Here is a 24,759-nt window from a genome sequence, read left to right as displayed (position 1 = left end):
AATATAATATTCTGGAGGTCATGGGTTCAATTCCCAGGGGGGTCAAATAAATATTAGTGATTTTTTTTCACTCTAATATTTATTCAATATTACCCTGGACTGGTACCTGAAGCAGAGGTCTGATCACCTTTCAGTGCAGTGTCCTATGCACCATTGGGGTACGGATAACGGTTTGAAGGGCGTATTAATTTATTGGTGTAGCGAGTGTTTATCTGCAAATTTATTTTTTCACTTTCATCAGATTTATGTGTATGCACGAAGTGTGCTATGAATTATTGCATATGTAAATGTTGATTTTCGCAGACGTTGCTCGCGTGGTGAACGCGCCCATCTTCCACGTGAACGGGGACAACCCCGAGGCCGTGATGCACGTGTGCAACATCGCCGCCGAGTGGAGGGCCACCTTCCACAAGGACGTCGTCATAGACATCGTGTCCTACAGGCGGAACGGGCACAACGAGATCGACGAGCCCATGTTCACCCAGCCCCTCATGTACCGCAAGATCAAGAATACCAAACCGGGTAACTCGCACTTGCTTTTACTAATGCCGGGAACAATTTCTTAGAAGAAATCTGTTGAGTTGGGAATATGGAAATGTTGGCATTTGCAGTGCTCACAATCTCAGTGGCCAGTTTATACACCGTGTAACATACACCATTTTAACTTGATTGACAACCATATTATATATATCGTAGTCGTACAGGAGAAAGTGACCAACTGACAAAACGTAAAATGTTCAGGAGGGTCGTTCAAATCACCTTTGCTTGGCAAGAAAATAAACATCAATGCAGTTAGTCATTTTTAACAAGTCAATATATTATACTACCAAGTTTAAAATCCTTTGGGATTTTTTTCAGGGCAATGTTAAGCTAGTAAGATATCAAATAGTCAATGATCACGTTTTTGTAAAAAATGCACTTGGTCACTTTCTCCTGTATGACTACTATATGTATATGCTTCAAAAGAAAATATCAAGATATTTTTTTAATAAAATTTTGTCTCCTATGAAATAAGTATGCTCACCAAAAACTTTATAGAAATATATCTAAAATTCCTTTTCAAATTATTTTATATGCCTTAGAACTACTTGAACTTTGATGTGTTACTTGAGCCCAGTACAAAAAAATATTTAGAATGTGGTATCGATCAAAGTATCGTGACAATAAGTGTCACCTGTTAGGGAAACAATGAATCATGTTGATAAATTCAATATTGTAGACCAAATACAGATTTAATTTTTTTTTGTACTGGGCTCAAGTAACACATTAAGTTCAAGTAGCCCCGTTCTACGGTACTAGAAATAAATTATATTAAATTTCAATATACTTATTTACAACAGAATTTTTATTTGCATCTACTTAGGATTCATTTCGAGTCTTTTTTTGATATTGAGATAGAAATATGGAAGTGAAAAGTTTTTGAAAACATAAATCGTCATATCTTAGTATGTCAAAATTATTCCAACAGAGTCAAAACTGTTAGAGACCTTGGCTAGTGAAATGAATAAGAAAGTTGTAAATTATAAATAAAATTAACACTTGAGTAAACTTGAGTGCAACCACTTGAGTCCCCAAGTGGTAAAAACACAGGTGTTTTATTTATAATTTAATCATGTGGTACCACAAAGTGAATGCCGAAACAATAAATGGCGTAAGAAAGTTGTATGTGTTCTTTAGTATTGATATGATAAATGTTTTCTTTGTCCAGTTTTGGATATTTACAGCGACCAACTCATCAAGGAGGGCGTTGTGAACGCCGAAGAAGTGAAGGACGTCCGTGACAAATATGAAAAGATTTGCGAAGATGCCTACAATCAAGCGAAACTGGAAACTCACATTAAATACAAGGATTGGCTCGACTCTCCCTGGTCTGGATTCTTCGAAGGAAAGGATCCCCTCAAGGTGACTGCAAATATCATATTAGCTCTTAACCAAACAAACGGTGGCTGTTTGTAGCATGCTTTGTTTAATTTTTTTTTAAATGAGCTATGCGGTTACAAAAGTAATTAAAAATGTTTTAATTCACTCAGTTTGTTTGACAAGCTATTAAGAACTCACCATAGGATTGGAACAATATAAAAGTCCCAAAGTCTTAATAGCCTCATTGCTGAGGGTTGTGACCCTTGTCGCAATGACTCTTCTCCTTTTATTCCTTGGCTGCACGTAGCGCTCTAACCACCGAGGTGCCTGCTGCTGCCTTAACCTTCCCCTCCCAGTGATATGTATTTTCTACAACTCGACTTTTAAAATGAGAATATCAATATGAAATATAATTGATACGAGCTCAGAATTTTTGTATTCCTCCGTAATATAATTATATATTATATGAAAGTATTATAATAAAAATTTATTGGGTTGCAGCTAAGGAAATAAATAATTTGTGTAAAAATCGGGGGTAAAATCACCAATACACTAACGTTTCTCAGAGTGTGTACGCGTGCCGTTGCTTTGCGTATATGCACATGTCGTTGCAAGTTTAGTAGTGCGCAGACCGTCGTACGCGGCGGTCACGTCACTACGTTAGTTATTGCGGCTACTTGCGATGTATTTTTTTCTCATTTTCAGATACCAGAGCTAAAATTGTTACATTTCAACTTTAACTATGGTCAATAAAAGCAACATTTAGGATTTTTTATATTTTTACCGTTTTTAAACCACATTTTCATACAGTGTATCACATATCAAAGGTCAACTTGATGGGTCCATCTTCCTCTCCCTCTCTTCCCCTCCGGTCTACAGTTAGTTAATGTTTGCTCGTTTGGCAGTCCTCGTCGACCGGGGTGCTGGAGGAGACCCTGGTGCACATCGGCAAGCGCTTCAGCGCCCCGCCCCCCAACGCGGCGGAGTTTGTGATCCACAAGGGCATCGAGCGCATCCTGAAGGCGCGCATGGAGATGGTGGAGGCCCGCACGGCCGACTGGGCGCTGGGGGAGGCCATGGCCTTCGGCTCGCTGCTCAAGGAGGGCGTGCACGTGCGCCTCTCGGGGCAGGACGTGGAGAGAGGCACCTTCTCGCACAGGTGACTGCTTTTCTTTGTGCATTTAGCGTGACCTCAATTTTTGATCAGATGCAAAGATACTTTTATCATGGACTGTGTATAGTTGTTTATCCTGAGCCATACTATGGACAGCACTTATTGTGTGGTGAGCCGTGTGCCTAAGAGCGTGCTGCATTCATTAATTGTTATCTTGATGTAATATATTCAAAGGAATATTTATGTTTTGAAGATTGGCAATTTTTATGTTGTCAGTCATTTTACATGCCGACTTATCACAAGCCTTTTCAAATTCTTAATCCAGATGTGTACGTTATCTTCCTACAGTGTATTGATCTTTCCCTTGTGATATTTCTTATGCTCTTCATGAATGGGGATATTTATTTAGTATTTTGATGGTTCCAGACATCATGTGCTGCATCATCAGAACGTGGACAAGGCCACCTACCGGCCCCTGTGTCACCTGTACCCTGACCAGGGCCCCTACACCGTCTGCAACAGCTCCCTCTCTGAATACGGTGAGGGCTTATGTACCAAATTATTTCATTAATTTTATGTAATATTGCCCGAAACTAATGAATACGTATATGTAAAAGGCATTACATAAATATGAGTGTACAGTAAAACCTCTATCTATCGTTCCTCGAATAATCGTTTTCCCGGATGTGTCATTTCATACAAAAATGATCACATCAATCGTTTTTGTATCACCATTTTATCAATTCATCGTTTGAATTACGCTGCATATTCGAATTATTATGTCTGTGTTTTTACATTCTTACAATTTTATAATAAATATTTTCTCAATTCTGTTACATCCGATGATAATAACGTGCGGAATGGAAACTATGGAAAGCTTGTGTGACGCAAGATTGACGGATACAGCACAAGAGGTGGATATTGATGAAGAGGAGCCGCTGCCTGTACCTTCATTTTCAGAAGCATGCACACTCTTTGTAAGATTGAAAACTTTGTTAGAGTGTGCACGCTTCCGAAAATGAATTATTTCTCATTCGTATCGGGCACTAAATATTTTATTTTAAGCTGTTAGGCGAAATCTCAAATTGATATTATGTAGGTATTCCTATAATTTTTTTAAAATTTAATGTTGTAATTTTATTTTGAATCTCAGGAAAATATCTTCAAAATTGTTACAATATAACATGCTTTTCAAATGTGAATTATAAACTTTGTTATAAAATCGCTACATATCGCTCACTCCTTTCAAGATCGTCATAAATTAAAAAACTTAATTTTTCAGGAGAACGTTTTTAAAGTTTAAAAATATAACACAATATAATAAAAATATATATCAAGCCACTAATTAAACTTTTTACTGTGCAACAGATCTTTTTAGGTAAAACCTGAAGGTTTTTTCTCCATTTGAAAATTATTTAGTATATTTAAAAAAATAATTAAACAATACCTTTTCTTCAAAATGCAAAAACAACACTTTCTGCCCTGTAGCGGGTAAATATTAAGTTAAAAATATGCCGCTTTTGCTGGGATTTAGTACATTTTCTGGGCATTCCGAAAACATGCACAACTGAAAATTGTAAATTTTTGATTAATGACGCTCTTGAAAAGAGTGAGCGATATATGACAAAGTTATTTTGTAGTTTATAAAATGGAAAATCTGATTAATTTTTGCGCTACTTTGTAAGTACTTAGTTAGCTACATATGTGGAGGAGCCTTGTATTGAAATTGCAAATAATTAACAGGTGTGCTCGGATTTGAGCTGGGCTACTCCATGACGAATCCCAACGCCCTGGTCTGCTGGGAGGCCCAGTTTGGTGACTTCAACAATACGGCGCAGTGCATCATCGACCAGTTTATCTCCAGTGGCCAGGCCAAGTGGGTCCGCCAATCCGGGCTCGTGATGCTCCAGCCCCACGGACTCGAGGGAATGGTCAGTCGCGCTTCTTTTATCTGCATTTGGAAATTTGTCCGTTAAAGCCGAAAGTCCGTTATATTAATCTTCTGTGTTTTGTTTCTTGTATGTTTGTACTTGTGAAGAATCAGCTCAGACATTCAGTGCCGATGAGAGACTTTCTTTATTTCCTTCCCGCTAAAAATAAATAAAACGGTATTAACCATATTATATTGTGTTTTTAACTTTTTTTATTAATTTCAGGGTCCCGAGCATTCATCAGCTCGCCTGGAAAGGTTCCTACAAATGTCTGCCGATGACCCCGACTACTATCCGCCGGAAAGTGAAGAGTTCGAAGGTGACTAAACGATAATCATAAGTCCAATCAATAAGCTAAGCGAGTAAAGTTTCCATAACCCCCATTCCAATGAACCGAAAATGAATCGGTTATAATTCAAATTACCTCGACTATAAAATATTATTCCAATTGAATGTTATGATTTGATCAATGCCTACTTTAAAATGTTTAAAAAATGTTAGTCTAATGACAACTTAACTTACGCTGCAAACTTTCGGGTTGCGTTCATCAGGGGAGGATTTTGCAGGTTTGTGCACACAGCAATATGTTTCTTGTTACTACTGTAAAAAGCCGTTATTTCAAAATTGAATGGACCAAAATTTGAGTGTGCCGATATATATTTTTATTTTATTTTGTTTAAAATATTTTTTTAACACGTTGACTGCTACAGCAATTTTCAGAATTCCGGTCTAAAAAGCCAATTCCATTTATTCACATTATATTATTAAATAAATAAATTATAGTACATAATTATATTTTCAATTTCCTGTTCATATAAGCCAGCATTGATTTTTGTTCTCTTCCCAGAAACCGCCTATCCATATTAGCACTGATATACTAGGAATTTTATCGTAGCTGCATGAATATGGCAAGTAAACACAGTACGAGATAACTCGTAGTTGGCGTCCTAGTAAAGAACGCAATCCTAGAGTTATCTCGTAGTTGGCAGTCAACGTGTTAAATTATAAGATGCTTTTACCGTGTGATGTGAATATTTGTGCGCATGCGTATTGGCAATAAAACGTGATGTGTAACTATTCGTAATTGTGATTTTTGTTTTTATTGCTAGTGAGGCAACTTCACGACGCCAACTGGATCGTGGCCAACTGCACCACGCCGGCCAACTACTTCCACATCCTGCGGCGCCAGATCGCGCTCCCCTTCCGCAAGCCCCTCATCCTCATGACCCCCAAGTCCCTGCTGCGCCACCCCGAGGCGCGCTCCTCCTTCGACCTCATGAAGGAGGGAACCAACTTCCTGAGGTGGGTTTTTTTCTCTTACTGCCTTAACCTTTTCATAGCCGCAAATAAATTACGCCGCAGTGCTCAACAGGCCAAGTATTTTTTTGAAAAAAAAAAGTTGTCTAAAGATTTTTTTTTTGTTGTTTTTATTGAATTATAATTTACTTACCAAATAAAAATATATCCAATAATTACCAAATAAAATTATATCCCGCATTGATTGTTAGAGTTTTATTCTTGAAGTTAAACCAGTTTCAAATTTTCAGGGTTGTGACACTAAGTCGCACACGCAAGTTTTTATTAAATTTAATATTAACACACAACTATTATTTATCAATGGAATATTTTAAAATAATAAGAAAAACACAAAAAAATTGAGCAAAATAAAAACCCCTGGCGTTCAAAACAATCGATTAAAATAATCAATATTTCAAGTGGTTTGAGTGGTAGCCCTAATGACATCTGTCAACTGTCAGCTGAAAGTGATACCGATAAATCACTTAAAAGTATTTAAAAACTTTATAAAATATTTTGTGACAACTTCAACTGATGGCAATGTATGTTCCGTTTTTGACAGATTGTCAATATGAGTTAAAACTGCGGAGTAATACGTCATCAAAAGTACTGACGAGATATCTCGTCTCTGGCCATACGGGCACTCCGCCATTTGCCGAGATATCTCGTCTCTGGCAACCATCGGGTTAATATACTTTTAAGCAATCTGCGCTAGATCTCTGTTTGACAATACAATATATTAATATCTTAGATTTTTTAAATTACATTTTCAACAGTGTCGGGTTGTGTTCCCGTGGTTAGTGTCGCAGACTTTTGAGTCAGAGTTTCTGGGTTCAAACCCACTGTACCACAATGTGATACCTGTTTTTAATAATAAGATAATAAGCCGCTTAGGCATACAGAAATAGTATGAAATTTAAGTATTTTCGTAAATAATAAAAACAAAAATAATTCCCTTTTTTTTTTAAAAAAAACAGAATAATTCCCGATGACGGTCCCGCCTCGGAAAATGCCAGCAACGTGAAGAAGGTCATCTTCTGCACCGGGAAGGTGTTCTACGACTTCCACAAGGCGCGCAATGAGAAGAAGCTCAACGACCAGATCGCCATCGTGAGGATGGAGCAGATCAGCCCCTTCCCGTACGACCTGGTGAAGATGCAGTCGGAGAAGTATCCCAACGCCAAGCTGGTCTGGGGGCAGGAGGAGCACAAGAACCAGGGAGCTTGGTCCTACATCCAGCCCAGGTTCAAGACCTGCCTTCACGGGCAGCGGGAAATCAGGTGAGGAAACCTCTTGGTCTGTCCCTCGCATCTTTACTGGGAAACTACCAGCAACTGTGCCACGTACCAAAGAACCGGAATTTTATAATTGACCTTGTTTGTGGAAGTCAATAGCCGCACCGTACACAATCATCTACACTCACCAAACTTTTTGGTGTATGTTATTTGAAAAAGTTCTCTCTCAACACACTTCAGACGAGAAAGGGATTTCTAAATTCTAAATTCTAAAATCTCTAAATTCAGATTCGACGCACTTAACGGGTTATTTATGTTTTTGACACTTTTGTGGATTTCAGTGTTGAGGAAAACGCTTCGAAAAGTTGGTTTTCGTCATTATTCAAAAAGGATGACGTTAAACCAGTTTCGGACCAAAGTGCCGAGAAGGAATTAGATAAGCCGAGAGAAATTAGGTGAGGGACGGTAAAACTGTAGTTGGCTCGCTTACGTTCTGTGCACGCACGTTACTTGTTACTCACGGTGGGGTCTTATTTCTACGCATCTATATTTTACTTCATGCAAACTGTTATACAGTAATAGTTCCTTAATTCAAAATTAAAAAAACCAATAATTGAATTTAAAATTTAAAAAATTCACTCATTTCCAATATATGTAAATATGTACAAACTAATGTACACATTTAAAGCATATGCAATTCATTGCTAAATTAAAAAAAAAAATACAATGAATGAAAATTTAAATTAAAAACTATTTCTTTTTTGTGTTTTTTTGCATTTAATATTAAAATCTTTTGTGCCGTATATTTTGATGCAATCAATATCCGTGACAATGATTTTTAATGTACCGAAACACGTGTCAAAATAGATTTTCATAAATATTTATATTTACTAAGTGAAAGTTAAATTTAAAATGTAAAGATATTACTTCACAGTGACTGTCGAATCAATTAATGTGTTTTTCTCTCTTTTTTAAAAATATTCTAAAGATGTGCTGCTGTCAATATTGTTTTTTGTAAAAAAAAAAATTCATGTACCTATGTATATATAATGATAATGATGAAAACATAAATAGATCATGAAATGTCTAGAATGGATAAAAAAAAAATTATGTTATATTGATGCAAATGGATTTTGAATTATTAGAATGTGTAAAGTTCATTGATTGATTCGGCAGTTACTGTGTGCTAAAATCTATCCATTTTTAATTTAAGTTTTACTTAGTAAATACCACTATTTCTCAAAATCTAGTGTGACACGTGTTTCGATGCATTCCGCATCATTTTCAAACACCATTCGATGTTTAAAAATGATGTGGAACGCATAGAAAGTAGTGTCACAGATTTTTTATAAATTGTGATATTTACTAAATAAAATTTTAATTCTATCTCATTCTATTCATTCATTCTATCTCAAGTAATGAGTCGGTTCTATCAGTATAGGCAATACGGCCCCATTGTGTGCGCTTATTTTCTGTTGCTCTACCGTCCCTCACCTGATAACATTGGTCAACAAATAGCTGTTTATTTATATTCCAATATTTATGTACTTATATGTGCGAAATATACACATATGATCACAATTGAAATGTGTTATATGTACCGAATTTACTAATACATATAAGAGTGATATTTAAAATATAGATGAGCAATATAAATGTATGCGTTCTATATTCAGTATCTACTTAAACAACTTTTTATAAATCCATTATTTATTTAATATTTCACAAGTTGAATTATATGTATTTTTCACTGGGAGATTCCATGCTAAAGAATACAATCGTGTTTGTTTTATTTGTATGTGTTTATATAAATGTATATGTACATAATGAGTGCTACATTCACAAAACTATTTTTGAAAAATTAATGCTTTAGTCGAAATAATTTTTTTTACGGTGTTTCAAGTTATGCTACATTTTTACAAAATCTTAATAATGTCAATGACAGCTTTTGTTTACCAATTCCTATTCTCGATTATTTTTTATCCAATTTACCAGCTTTTTCTCAGTACATATTGTGTATATACAAATATATATGTATGTGTTCACCTGTATATTTACATTGTATTTACTTATTTGTTAACATAATAATTTTTCAATAACAAACATACCAATAAGTTATTGGAAGAACTATTAACAATAACGAATAAAGATATATTTCATTGCCTATTCAGACATCTTCCATTTGATAAATTTTTACCTTCTTAATACTATACATTTTTTCTTAACATATGGGAAAAAATTCAATACCAAAAAAAGTCAATAATAGTATTATAATTTTTTTTAAATCTATTCTTATTAATTTTTTAATATATTTTTTTAAAAGAATAACCCGCAAAGCCTCTGTTTTTAGAGGGTTGTCTGCAGGTAGGATAGTAAGGATAGGGAAGGTAAATGTGAAAAATACATCACAAACATCCAGATCAATTGGAAATAAATCTTTCTTGAATTTATTTTGCAATTGGCGGGAATCGAACCCGCGACGCCAGTTTCGCAGTCAAACGTGTACCCAACTACGCCACGGCGCCTGTAAAATCTATGTTCAAATCTTTGTTTCTCATAATCTGTAGGGTTATATGTATGTATTTTATTTCCTTATTGAACCATTTAATTACATAGATATTTTTGTCAAAGGGAAATGCCTGAATACCATAGTAGGGCAACGATTTGTGGTTTATAAAATATAATCTCAATTCTGCAATTAACTCTTCATTTGGTGAGTTCTTACAAACAAAACTATACTACTGAGTCAGTACTTTTTAACACATTGTTTGCGGGCAGTTTTTTCATCAACCCTTACTCTAATTAATATACTAATCACGAGTAATCTAATCATAAGTAACCGTAAACCAAAATTTAATCTGTACAATGTATTTTGGAGTCTCGCTCTGTACCAAAGGGAAGCAAATAGAACGCTTTTAAGTGTTTCCCGCAAACAATGTGTTAAGATTTAATTATTGAAGTACCAAAGTACTACTTCATTGAAAGCATTTTAATCCCCTGTATGAATTCTGATTCTGATTTATTCATATTAACATATATGCCAAAGTTTACTACGTAACATTCATCTTACAAAATAGTGTTTGTATTTCTATGTATGTAGTATTATGTGTATACAAGTACGATACATTATTGGTGTAATGAATGTTTCTGTTTTTCAGTTATATCGGCAGAGCCTCCGCCGCTTCCCCGGCCACCGGTTCCAAAGCGGCTCATCTCAAGGAGTTACAGAACTTGCTGGACGACTCCACTTCCATCTAAACAACTTTGTTACTTTAGTTAATCTATTATCGCATCATCCTTCATCCTTACAGCACTGTACCGCAGCCTCGGATTACGCAAACATTCATCGCACCACATTCGAGTAATCGCTTGTGCGTATTCGGTTGTAAAAGAGTTCGGTTTTAATATTCATCGACTAAGTAAATACCTTTAACGCAATCAGTAATGCAAAAATAATTTAAGAATAATATTTATCGATACTTGAACGAGGTAAAACGTTTTTAGTTTCTTGAAATTAGAAATTTTGCCATAAACCAAAACGCCAACCATATAAATCGCATTTTATTTATTTCATTTAGTTTTTAATGAATGTTAATTCACCACCCGCACGTTGTGTTGTATTACCCGTGCGTGAAAATAATTGTTTTATTTAAAATTTCTGATCCTATCAGTTATAGTTGATCCAGTATTTATTGTCCTTTAGTTGTACGATCATTGTGTTTTGGCACTCGCAAAGCAATACGTATGTAGGAATGTACTTAGTAAAGAAAGTGTGCACCCAAATTGAAGGTTAACTCGACTTGTCACCAACGTAGTTATTTAATTCTAGCGCTAAAGTGCGTCATTTACGGGATGCAGATAACTTAGTATAACTTATTGCAGAAAACATATAACATCATTTCAAGTATACAGACGTATTATTGTAGTTAGTAATATTTGATTTTATTTGCATTTTGGATGTATTATATATCTATGTAAATAGAATGGAAAGGAATTTATTTGTGTATAAAGTTTTGATGTTATTGTGTTGTTGATAAATGAATAAATACGCTTAGTTGTAAAATTATTTTACTGGTTTGTTCCGTGTATATGTTCACCGCCGGGGTTTTGACTACTTACGAACCGATTATAATAATCATAAAAAACTTTCAAATATTCTAATCGAATTGTATAAAGTAACTTCCAGAAAGCATCTCATTGGCCTCTCATCCTCTGACAGTACGACTGTGATATTTGTGTTATGTTACAATTACATTTTATAAAACAGAAAGTGTCAAGTTTAGAGGAAGTGCGCAAATTGTTATCCTACCGTTTCTGTAATTCAGATTAACCAAACACTGCTAAATAAATAAATCAATTTCAAATGTCATTTGTCTTTTATTTTAAGAATAATTATTTTGAATGTCGCTTGTCTGTTACACTTTATAGTGTGTGCTGTGTTCTATCGATTTTTGGGTTTGGAAGGAATAATTGTTCATTTAGTTTTAAAAAATTATGAATTTATAATTTTAATTGAACAACAAATCGTTCTAATTATGATATTTAACATGGACAGAATGTCAAGCATATTAACCAGTTGCCAGTTTATCCCTCACGTGACTCGGGCAAGGAGTTTGTGTTGCATTGATGAGTCCGAGTGCTGTTCGGGCAAATCCTATTCCAATTTGGAGGTATTGATTTGCCCGAGCCAAATATATTTCTGTATTTGTTTTTATTGACTAACCCGGGCAGTGTTCGAGTAGTCTTGTTTCGAGTTGTTTGGTGAAGATTTCCTGCACCGACAAATTTTCTCGCCAAAATTCGACCAGTAAGTGGTCAAAGGCTTGTTTAAGCCGTTTGATTATGGGTTATAAACCCTGTTTAAAAACAAGTATTTTTCCAAACTTCCATATTTCCTTCTCGTAAAAACTTACTTTTTCTATGTTAGGATGTGTCTACAACATGCTTATTAGCAATTTTAAAAAAATAAGTATGTACGGTAAAACCTCATTCTTTTGTTCTTCATGTTTTCGCTTTTCACCTTTTTACCTTTTTTACAACAAAAAATCCCATTTCACTCTTTACCGTAAAAAAACATCCTTAGTTTACGCATATATTATTTTGGCAAAATACAAAACATGACATCCATCCGTTACCTGTGTGCATCTATGTGTAAGTAAGTGTGGGAAACAAATTTGAGATGCATATGAATATAGAATAAATAAGCAAATACCTTTATGATTATTAGGTTGAATTTCGAATGACACTTGTGTAGTAATTCTTCAAACAGTAAATAACATCCCCAACATTCGGAAGAGAAGCAAAGGTAAGGCATCGGAAGAAGGATAAGCGGTCTTTGGTATCGACATTTCGAATCTATTGACACATTTTACCATTCGGGTTTATTAAGAGTTAATTTGCATTAAATTTTCGTACATTCATGAAATAAATACGCCGTTTGGACATTTTACTTGCACATAGGGATTAATTATTTATTACGTTTTTACTGTCAAAATTTTATAAGTCAGTTTATGGATCGGTTTTCTTAGTTATTTTACAATTTTTACTTTTAAAATTAACTTTGCACATTTTGTTCGAGATTTTTTGCGTACATAAATATGTCTGCAAACTTTTTTGAATAGGTGTCATTACATTTTGACAGTAACAAAAAAATTGCCGCCATTTTGTGTGGCTGTTATGAATTTCTGAATTTTTTTAAATAATTTGGTAGTCATGTATGTAATTAGTTTTTTTCTATCTGAACTTAAATTTATCGGACTTTTGCGTATTTAGTTCAAGTTAAATGCCGCGACAGAGAAAAATCTGGAAACTTGAGATAATACTTGAAAAACAAAAGCGTCTAGACCTGACAAAGAGCTCAATATTCCATATTCGATTTAAATACAATTTGAATACATATCGCTCACTCCTTTCAAGAACGTCATAAATCAAAAATCGTCAATTTTCAGTTGTGCATGTTTTCGGAATGCCCAGTAAATGTACTATATCCCGGCAAAAGACGCATATTTTAAACTTGATATTTACCCGCTACAGGCCAGAAAGTGTTGTTTATGCATTTTGAAGAAAGGGTATTGTTTAATTATTTTTTAAAATATACTTTGTATTATATTTTTAAACTTTAAAATCGCTCTCCTGTAAAATCAAGTTTTTTTTATTTATGACGTTCTTGAAAGGAGTGAGCGATATGTGTACTTATGTATATATTTTTTACTGGCAAATACGATTGAAAATTGAATGATTAAATTCCATTAAATCATACTTTTTTTCATTTACACAGTTTTTTACATTACCATGAAAAATAAAAAAAGATTTGACTGTAATTTCAAATACTTATACTAAAAATATATTTTATGAATTGTTAAGTCAATCAATTTTGACTGAATCGACTGCTTTCTGGACCAATTGCTAGTTTAAGTAGTTCATAGGATAAAGAGACTAATGCTCTAATAGACCAATTAGGAAAAATATATTTGAAAAAGGGTTTTCACTCTTTTAAAACCAATATTTACTTAAAAGTCTAAAATTATTAACTCGGATTATAAGCGAGTATTTTAAGTTTCAAATGTTTTTTGAAATATGTGGTAAAATTTTGAGAACGAAAGTATTCTTTTAAATCTCGAGTAAAATTGTCAGACCTTGCTGTTTGTATTTTAAGTTAATTTGTAATATGGATAAATTACATACGTCTGAAAGAATGTTGAGAAAAACACAACTAATGCGTATTATATTTGTTTTACTAGGCAAAACACTAAAAAGCTTTTATCGTGAATATAATACTTGGTCGAAATCCATCATATTCATTAAAAAGTCTTTAAAAAATGTATTTAGACTTTTGGCACACAATATTAAGGTATTTAGGTTATTTCAGTATTACTGGTCTATTTTACTTATTGAGAGGTGAGGAAAAAATCACACTTCTACATACGTGTTTTTTAAAGGAATTTATATTTTTAGAGGTTTGTCTGCATGTAGGATTGTAAGGATAGGGAAGGTAGATGTGAAAAATAGACCAAAAACACCCACACCGATTAAATTCATTTTGTAATTGGCGGAAAAAATCGCATTCTAGTATCTACATCAGTTAAAACGTTAGCAATATTTTTTAAGCATTCGTCTTGATACCATTATTGACAACGGTATCTTCCGATAATATAAAAAATGTCCATATATTTTTTATTTAAGTTATACTTAGTAAATACCACTATTTCAGTTTAATATTCAGAAATAGTTGTATTTACTAAGTGAAACTTACATTAAAAATTAATAGATTTTACCACATAGTTACCGCCGAATCAATTAATGAAAATGTCCATACATTCTAAAAAAATATGCCCTGGAAGATTCTGCGAATCTGATAATAGCGGAACGTGAATTGTCCACACCTCTCATCGGCCAATATAAATTTTAGGACTCCCAGATGCTGGAGAATCCCAAAAACTAATAATAAATTTGATTACAAATTTTCCTCTTTGTTTTTTTTTAGATTCAGAAAATTTTTGAAAATTAAAAAAAAACAGTAACCCGTGGGTAATGACAGTTTATTTCACTCATTTATTCAAATAGTCTTCATAAATTGTACGGCGTCTTTAGAATTACATATGGATATTTGTGTAAATAAAAACAAGTTGGTTAGTCGTAACTTTTTTGTTTTTATAAAGTTTTGGAATAGATAAAACAATTTTGTAATTTTGTTTATACTTTTATTGTATTTGAATAAACATACAGATAAAACAAACCTTATATCAAAATACAATATAATATTCTCTTTGGTCCCTCAACAAACTCATCATTTTTTAATACATAAATATTTAACATTTTTAATCTATAAATATAATATCATATCACCAGCGCTTTTTTGTGATGGAACGCAATACTTTTTCATGTTTTATTTTTGGTAAATTAACCTTTTTAAGGTACTTATTTATGTTTATTTTTATAAATGAAAAAAATGCGTAATATGTAATAAAATTTAATTTTTCATACATCAATAAACAGTCAATAGAAATTTTGAAATATCAGTTCAATTTAATTTTTTTCTACAAAATAAAAAAGCGCTGTATATCACTATCAAAGTCTTTTTTCTTACAATAACTTAAGTAGGTTTATATTTTAAAATAATAATAATTATGATTCACAATGATTGCATTAATATAATACAATTCTATTGGAAATACGTTTAAGGAAGATAGTTATTACAGAATAGCGTGATTGTAAACCAATCCACGACTTGGTGGATATCGAACAAAAATGGCCTTTAATTGGTTTTTCAGTTGAATCAAAAATCTATTTTAATTTGTGAAATTGAGAAATGTTACAACAACATAACAACAAAATAAATTGACATTCTATTGAATGACTTTTTTAAATGTGAACTGCAAATGACCAAGAGCTCTTTAAATTCACGGATAGTAAAGATACAATCAGAATTAATTGCAGAATATTATAATATTCAAAATCATCCAAATGCTTTCAATAGAAAATTGCAATTGGACATCAGTGAATTCAGTTCAAATTTGATTTTATAAATATCTGAGATTCATAAAATTATGTTATATAAATGAAGCCTAAGAAAACCAGTGGAGTTAAACATTTCTGCAAGAAAATTGCCACAGATTCCACAGAGCGAAATTTCTCGATTCTCATTTTCCGAACAATAGGGGATGGTCTTAAAATTTGATTATTTCACCGAAAATCCTCAGCATCAAATGAAGTGTGAATTTTTTCTGCATCACGCACTTCTGTAAGCTGTAGCTTAATATTTATGGTTAATATCTACTCGTTATACAATATCTTTGTCTGTAGGACAACATGGCCTCGTAGTCTACCTCATACACGTCGGGAATATCTCTTGCGGCCGCTTCGTTGAATACTATTTTCACTGATGTTTTCCCAAATAATTGCTCTTCATACTTAATCAGCTGCCTGAAGAATCCCGTGTTTGGTCGGATTTGCGGTCTGAAATAAAGATAAACGAGGAATTAATACAAATTACATAAACAAACAACACACACGCGCGTTAGTGTGTGTGTGTGTGTTGTGTACCGAGATTCATGAGATTTCTAGGTGAAACTTTATTTTACATAATTAAAAACAACAACCATACAGCTTTCATATCGACCGATCCCGGTCACTGCTCAAATGAAATAAATAAGGAAAAAAGGCTATAAAGTTGTTATTTTATTATACATTTCTGAGTTTTCGCATAAAGTATACTAAATTTCTTGCTGCAAAGTTGAATTTTGTGAACTCATTTTTAAAATTATTTCATGTGATTTTTGTTATACAATATTTTCTATAAATTTCAATCTATCTTATATTATTTTCTACTGGTTTACTTTCTCGTCTGTTTTACAGTTTCGGGGTTAGTGTATAATAATTTAAATAAATAAATGAATCAGTTGGAAGGCAAGACTGATAATGTACACATTACCTCTTGGCTCTGAGATGGTAGAAGGCGTCGCGCAGGCTGAGTCCCTGGTGGCGCATGAGGTAGGCCAGGCAGAGCGCGGCGGAGCGGCTCACGCCCGCCACGCAGTGCACCAGCGTGCAGCCTCCCGACAGGCGGACCTGTGGGGAACACAACGAGCGCGTTAGCTCTCTGACACAAAGTAACTACAACACAGTTTACTCGACACATGAGGTACAAAGTGTCGGCCTCTGGTGGCCGACGAGGCGAGGCCAATTGAAATGCCACCGCTCATCGGTTGCTGACACTGGCAGTCAATATAACGTTTTTATTTCTGAATATATTATGACTTCTGCATTCCCATCTTAATAAAATTTCTTCTTCTCTCTTGATAACAACTCACGGGGATTGAATTCAGTATTTGCGAATTAATATTTGGACATGTTCTCAATTAAACTATCAAGATACAGAAATTGCAAAAAAAGTTAATCTAATCTTATTACAGTAGAATCGCGATATAACGAATCGCGATATAGCGAAAAATTAAGTTTATCGAAAAAAAAATACGAAATTTATTCCCTAAAACCAATTTTTTATACAAAAATGCATTTATATAACGAAATCCCGTTAATATGTATAACAAAATCACTTATGTCCCGTACAAAAAAATGCTAATACATTTACGTAAATTTATAACGAAATATTTTTTTTTTAAACATGATATTATAACGATGATATACATATGTGAGAAATTTATAATTTTTATGACGGAATACAGATCTGCTATGTTTCATTATATCTTTGAGCAAATTTTAATATTTTCCAAATAAGAAGGTATTTAATTTTTTTTAAATTTATGAGCACGAAAAGATAATCTTGAATTTGGTTTTTTCTACAATATAATTTTCGTAAAACATTTTTGTGAAAATAATATTTTCATTGAATGAGTCACTTTGTGATAATATCTGTATATTTTTATTTTAAGTTTTACTCGGTAAATACCACTGTTTCCTCAAATCTATTGTAACTCGCGTTTCGATGCATTCAGCATCATTTTCTATTTTATTATTTTATTTTCATATTTATTATTCTTTATTATATTTCTACATTCTAATATCTTTCAAAGTATTCATTGATTTGGAATAAAGCTCCATATTTATAAGGTAAAATAATAGCTTAAAAATTACATTTAATTTAAAATAAAATAAAAATATGATTTTCTTTTGCATACACGAGTAATAAAATGTGATTGTGATCGAGTAGGATATGCTAACAAGTTTGCCTGTATATAGGAGCACAATTTTATGGCGCGGGTTTCTTAACAAATTCACAAATATCGCCTAATAGTTCATGAAGATATTTCTTATTTCATTCCCAAATTGTATTTTTGTCTGATCCCAAAATAGTCGCCATGAATAAGCAATCCAACGATAATATACTATACATTATTCAGTCGTAGCGTAAAAGATGACGCAGATCGATATATCGATAGATCGGATAAAAATCAGATTTTGTTGTTGTCGATGTTTTAGCTTTATTAAAAGTTTTGTTTCAGAAAAAAGGAGGAGTCTTTATTTACTATCTACCTTCTTTGTCACTTCAAATTACTTAAAAATATTAAGAAAACGTACCTATCAACAACAAAAAAGTTTATAAAATACATAATGTAGTATATTATATATATATACCGATCATTATTTTTTATGTGTAAATTAAAGATAATTACAAAAATTGTAAAAGGTAGTGAAAATGTTTTAGGAACGACGCGAACCTTTGTTATTTGGAGACGCTGATTCATGAGCATGTTTATATAAGGAAATGGCGGAAATATCTGGTTAACTTTATTCTCGTTTGAAAATAGGAATGTGCTCCAGAGTGTGGTACTTCCTGGGTAAAGTAATGTAGGTTGCCTCACAATACAGCGTGCTCGCGTGACACACCTACATACGTCACGGTGCCGACCGGCGACCGCCGACGACGTGTGTACGCGTAGGCACTTTTGTCCTAAATATAACTTTCATTAGGAAAAGCTGAATAATTCGCGCGCGGGCTTAAGTCATAGCGAGAAGTATTCGGGTAAACAGAAATATTGAGGTGTTTGAGGGGGCGCGGGTTCATTCATTTCAGGATTCGCTCACAGACATTCCGCGAGGCAGCCTGCCGGAGCGTCGCGGCGCGTCGCGGCGCGCCTCGCCCGCTCTCCACGCAAATAGAGCGCACGGATAACAACTGCGCAGTTTTCCGTTCACTTTTCTTTTAATGAGCGACGGGCGACTCTTACATAAGAATTTCGCCGTTCTTTTTAAATCCGCAGAGGATTGACGAGTTGTTCATGTGCCCACTTCCTGGGTCAAATTTAAAGCGGCTTGCTGAATACTTGCCGACCCCGATACCCGCTATGAGCATATACACATGTAGCTGCTCGGGCCGCTGGGATGTCGTGTGCAAACCCCCGCCCTGTTAGTTTCTCAGACAATATATACCTACGTTACGTCGAACGCAAATAGTGAAGAGACTACTAAGCGAATCGATTTTCAATTCATTCATCGATTCGACAGAGTATTAATGGCAAAATTTACTTCGAAACGGTTTTCTAATATTTTTAGGTTTGAAAAGCTACGTTCGTACTCGTATATATGTAACCCGCATATTACGGATTGATTTATCGCTATTAACATTTTCGTTAAATCCAGGTAACATGTCCTCACCAAAAGTTGCATTTCCAATGTTGCACAAAAAATCCTTTAAATGCAAATCTGTTCTATTTACTGTAATCTATCGAAATCGCAATGAAAGTTGCGACATAACGCGACCAATCCTGTGTTAAACCAATATGAAATCATTAAATCGTACCAAAACGTAACAATTTTACAAGCTAGAATTCCTGAAATCATTTATTGTATAATGGAAATGTAACGTTTTGGTTAGGATCTCCACACACACACACACACATATATATATATATATATATATATATATATATATATATATATATATATATATATATATATATATATATATATATATATATATATATATATATATATATATATATATATATATATGTGTATAAATATATGTATATATATATATATATATATATATATATATATATATATATATATATATATATATATATATATATATATATATATATATTTATATATATATATACACATATATATATACATATATGCTTATGTAATATATACATATATATTTTCTTAAAGTAAAGGAACAACCCGTAAAGCCTCTGTTTTAGAGGCTTGTCTGCAGGTAAGGCAGGGATTGTGAGAATGGGGAAGGTAAATGTAAAATTACATCACAAGGACCCAGACGAATTGAGAATAAATATTTCTTGAATTCATTTTGCACCTGCGGGAATCGAACCCGCGATCCAGTTTCGCAGTCGAGCGTCTACCCGACTACGCCGCAGCACCTATCCTATAAGTGCCTACCAGAATGAAGGTTTAGTTAGCGCGCCACCGAAGGGTGCAAGTTACCTGCTCGATGAGGTCCGAGACGGGGTCGAAGTGCGCGGCCAGGTCCCCGTCCACCGTGTCGCGCACGGGCACGCGCAGGAAGGGCGTGTCGCGCGCCGGCAGCGGCGTGTCGGGCAGCTCGGGCGCCGCGCTCACCACGCACGACACGGCGAGCGCGCGCAGCGCCGCGCTGCTCACCGCGCCCGCGCCGCCCAGCGCCAGCCCGCGCACCACCACGCTCAGCCCCGACACGGCCCTGCACACACAAATATGACAGATGTTACTCATCATTCATCAAAATTGGTCAACGATGAATATGGGAATGTTCTACTCGACATTGTTAGCACCGCGATCGCGTACTTAGTAAGTCGATATTTATATCGTGGTGTGTCCCAATTTTGACACGATTTGTCTCAGACTTGAGCTTTTATCTTTCCCTTTTCCCCTTTTCCTTCCTCTCCTGCCCCTTTTCCAGGTATTTACTTTTAACGACATATCGCTCATTCTTTTCAAGAACGTCGTAAATAAAAAATCGTCAATTTTCAGTTTGCCCATGTTTTCGGAATGCCCAGAAAATGTACAATATCCCAGCTAAAGCGGTATATTTTTAACGTAATATTTACCCGCTACAGGGCAGAAAGTGTTGTTTTTGCATTTTGAAGAAAAGGTATTGTTTAATATTTTTTTAAAAATATACTAAATATCGTTAATTATTTAAAGGCAAGTGATCAATCGTACACTTTTCATGCACATATCTTTTTCTAACCCTTATCCGCACTAAATAGTGCAAAGGGCACTTGCATCCACACAGTGTTATGTTAATCGTTATTTACTTGATCAATTCTACGCCTCACGTAATATTAAATTCAATAGAGTGAAAAAAAAGGTATTAATTTTGAGCCTTCTTAAAATCGAGCCAAGGACCCGCAGCGTGGAAGCCAGACACCACTACGCTATGGAGTCCGATTTTTTAAAGCGGACGAATTACCTTTTTACCCCTTTTCAAAAACGTGAATACTTTTGTTTTCCTCTAATATTTCAAAAGGGGTTGTTTTTATTTAAAATTTCTGACCCTAAAACATTGATCGCCCCCATAGAGTCTTCAATATCCCACGTTGGTTTATGGCATTACTTAGCAATTCATAATAATGAGGACGTAAATAAGATGTTTTTAAATAAATATTTTTTTCTATGTATTTAAATTATACTAGCTATTATTGCCGGCCAACAGTAAATATGGTAAAGAGAGTGGATTGAAAAATATTATTCGAGTTCAAAAATACAACAAATAAACGCCACGAATTTGACAATAAAATGCACATTATATTTAGTAAACACTTTATAAATTAGATAAGTAAATAATTCTGTCCCAACCCTTAACTTTGCTTTTTTTTTTTAAACACATATGAATGACTAAACACCAAATGCAGTTATTTTTTAATTTCCAGAATTTTCTGTTTCAGAACATTTTTTATTTGTATTTACATGTACATTTGCTAAAAAAAAAAAAAAAGTTCCCCGCAGGGGTAGGTAGAGAGAATAGAAAGCCACACCACTCTGTCTTCAATATTTTTCTCCTCTTCCACATTTATGCATCTCCTCATACATACCCGCCAATTATTTCGACTCCTGAACTGACCCCTTTCAAGTATTTGACACATCTGATTATGTCGAGTTTTTCTCAATCATTCTCTGCTTCTTTTTCTAACTACATTCCCTCGTGAATTTGTTTTACCGTTCTTTCCTCACTCGTTCGTTCCACATGCCCAAACCATCTCAACACACCTTTCTTGATTTTATCGACAATGCTTATCTTAGCTTTGCATTTGTATTGAACTCAATATGCCCGTATATTATTTGAATATTTGTTTAAAACCTCATCAGGCCAGTAGTTGTTATAGAAGAAGAGGAATTCTGAGACCGATCGTTTAAGAGGTACAAATAAAGTAAATATTGCGTAAATAAATGAACGGCTTAGTCATTGTGTCGTATAAAAATAAAGGTGGAGTTAATTACGCGGGACCGCAATACGTAATTTATTGCATTATTTCACCTTGGGTGTTTTGGCACGCGATTCGATATTCGTGTACCTGCAATATGTAATTTTAACAATGTAACTTTGCACTGTGCGAGTGTAATTAAATAATTGATATATATTTGCCGCGCCCGTTGTGCATATACCCAGTAATAGAATTAGTGGTGCAGCACATTCCTGGGTGATGTTGCGATCTCTCGATGCATCCGGTCGGGCAACTTCACTCTCCAAACATTCGGTTAGCCAATAGTTAAAAGCAATACAAACGCTGAAACTGAAATTCGGTCATTCTTAGAAATATCGATGTGCAACCGCTAAACCGTCCTAATGTACCTTCATTCATTCGGGAAAACTAACCGATTTCTCACGTAAATGTATTTTAGTTATATATATCAAAATTCTAATTGTCGTAGATAATATATATTTTTTTTATTTTATAGGCGAATCGCATAATTTTAATAAATTATTATCAAGGTAATTTAACTTTCTATTATATAATTTGAAAAAACTGAGCTGTGCGTAGTTGGATAGACGGTCAACTCACAGGTTCGATTCCCGCCAATTCCAAAATGACTTCAACGAATATTTATTTTCTATTGGTCTGGGTGTTTGTAATGTATTATTCGTATCTAATTCCCTATCCAACCTGTAGACAAGCTAGAATTATTATTTTAGAGGCTTGTATTTCGGCAATTACAAGACAAGCATTTCGGGCATTAAAAAATCTACCAATAATTACTGACGTTTACATTTTTATCCTATACTACACTTACACTTACAATAATAAAGGATTTTTTTAAATTATTTAAATTTTCTGATATTCATCATACTTCATCTCATCATAAATTTATAATCATTTTTGAATGTAAGAATTTTAATATTTTGATTTTTTATTATATGCTAATCATAATCTATTTTTGTCTGTAATTTTATATATCGGAAATTAATAAGACAATACGATTTAATGAAACAATATTTTGGTAAAAGATTTATTTTAAATATATAAGTAAAACAATTAATCATGGTAATTATAGAGATACTACTCTCGTTTTAACGAATAAAAGATAAATTTATTATTTATAATGAGAAATGGAAATTACTCATTGGGAATATTTTATACATATGATTTTATATGTTTTAAAATTAAATTAAATAAACTTAGCCATAAAACAAAATAATAATATTAAATTTAATAATACAAACTACGTTATTGTATCGTTGTATTGTTTGAGCCAGCCCTATGTTTGTTAAATTTACTTTAATTAATTTAAATATTAAGTTATCTGAATTATATTTGCGCATGAAACGCATTAATTTCAGCGATGACACGTGTCGTCGCTGAAATAAAGTTTGAAGTTAAAATGACAATGATCTAATGTAACGAGTAGACGATAGTAGTGAAGAGATTTCATTGTAGATGGTTTGTCTTTCGTGTATGAGGTCTTTATGTTTTTTTCACTCCAATACTCATTTTCTTCAGCTGGTACTTGAAACGCGGGACTGATCGTCTTGCCTTCATGAGATTAATTAATGATCAAGTTTACAATGCATCAATTCGATATGGTTTTCTATATGCAATTGGGGGAGGAAAAATAGTTAAATTGTTTTTTTTTGTTTCATTAAACAATTGAAAAAATACTTTAGATTTTTATTGTGATTATTTTATTTTTATTACAAATATGGAAGTCTATAATAGGCTTCATCCTAGTCATTGGTTGGTATAAGTAACCATTTACTCACTGCATAATATTCACCATTCTACCCATGATTGATATCAATAGTAATGTTGACATGAATAACTCAATAAGTGAAACAAAATGCAAAAGGTTTGGACATACTCGAAAATATTGTAAAAATTAAAATTTTCGGTATGTTTTTAAATACACACGTAATATGAATTATTATTGTAATAAGTATATGTTTTTATTTCTGTGTTTACCTTTTGGATTCATAATTATTTGGAATCGGTTCAAGTATTTTGGCCTGATAAATGAAGTGAGTCAACATAATTGATGGCGCATAATTGACAAGCTTACCTCAGTTCTTCGTTTTCAGCCAATATGTCTTGAACATCTGTCCTGCTCTTATTTTCATCCTCTCGCGAGATGTCAACATCCCGCGCGTCCTCGCTTATCACTTTCATGATTATTCAATAAATCGGTAAACCCTATCCTTTGATTTGGAAAGAAACGAGAGAGATTTATGATAATGCTAAATTCTCGTATGTATCGAACTATTTTTCGCAAAAGTTCTTTACGCACTAAACGTCAGTGGCACGATGATATGTATGTAAATACCGGGAAACTTTCAGCGAGCTTTCAGGAGGGTTCGTGTTGTCTAGTACCGCACGGCGCGAGAGCTCGAACGCGTTTGTTCCCGCTCCACCCTGTCAGCCATGTT

General features: G+C 33.8%; 3 protein-coding genes across 13 annotated transcripts in view; 2 read left to right on the top strand and 1 right to left on the bottom strand.

Moving 5' to 3' along the window:
• Ogdh (oxoglutarate dehydrogenase Nc73EF) overlaps window positions 1–11,805 on the top strand; it is a 35,787-nt gene extending 23,982 nt beyond the window's left edge. For 5 of the 11 annotated variants that reach the window (XM_088260783.1, XM_088260776.1, XM_088260780.1 and 2 more), the window contains 9 exons: window positions 304–522; window positions 1,709–1,902; window positions 2,766–3,019; window positions 3,401–3,513; window positions 4,718–4,905; window positions 5,131–5,224; window positions 6,015–6,207; window positions 7,179–7,481; window positions 10,595–11,803. In XM_088260783.1, coding sequence (XP_088116909.1) covers window positions 304–522; window positions 1,709–1,902; window positions 2,766–3,019; window positions 3,401–3,513; window positions 4,718–4,905; window positions 5,131–5,224; window positions 6,015–6,207; window positions 7,179–7,481; window positions 10,595–10,694 — 1,658 coding nt within the window. In that variant the 3' untranslated portion in view covers window positions 10,695–11,803. Of the gene's footprint in view, window positions 1–303; window positions 523–1,708; window positions 1,903–2,765; window positions 3,020–3,400; window positions 3,514–4,717; window positions 4,906–5,130; window positions 5,225–6,014; window positions 6,208–7,178; window positions 7,482–7,777; window positions 7,911–10,594 lie in introns of those variants that run through there. The other 6 variants (XM_088260782.1, XM_088260773.1, XM_088260778.1 and 3 more) reach the window with 2 other exon arrangements.
• Window positions 1–24,759, top strand: part of Tsr1 (Tsr1 ribosome assembly factor) — a 231,511-nt gene that overhangs the window by 55,493 nt on the left and 151,259 nt on the right. The gene's annotated exons all lie outside the window — the stretch shown is intronic.
• LOC148309011 (dual specificity protein phosphatase 18) lies at window positions 15,123–24,731 on the bottom strand. Its single transcript, XM_088260813.1, has 4 exons — window positions 24,396–24,731; window positions 20,346–20,580; window positions 16,867–17,003; window positions 15,123–16,391 (listed from the first exon to the last, which is right to left on the bottom strand). The coding sequence occupies exons 1-4, from the start codon at window positions 24,500–24,502 to the stop codon at window positions 16,202–16,204; spliced, it is 669 nt and encodes a 222-aa protein (XP_088116939.1). The 5' UTR covers window positions 24,503–24,731; the 3' UTR covers window positions 15,123–16,201.

This window comes from Brachycentrus maculatus, unplaced genomic scaffold (genome assembly GCF_059751285.1).
Source record: "Brachycentrus maculatus isolate JH-2025_06_01 unplaced genomic scaffold, ASM5975128v1 h1tg000142l, whole genome shotgun sequence".
Taxonomy (NCBI): Eukaryota; Metazoa; Arthropoda; class Insecta; order Trichoptera; family Brachycentridae; genus Brachycentrus; species Brachycentrus maculatus.
Note: the sequence above shows the minus strand (reverse complement) of the source record. Positions and strands in the feature narration are given on the sequence as shown.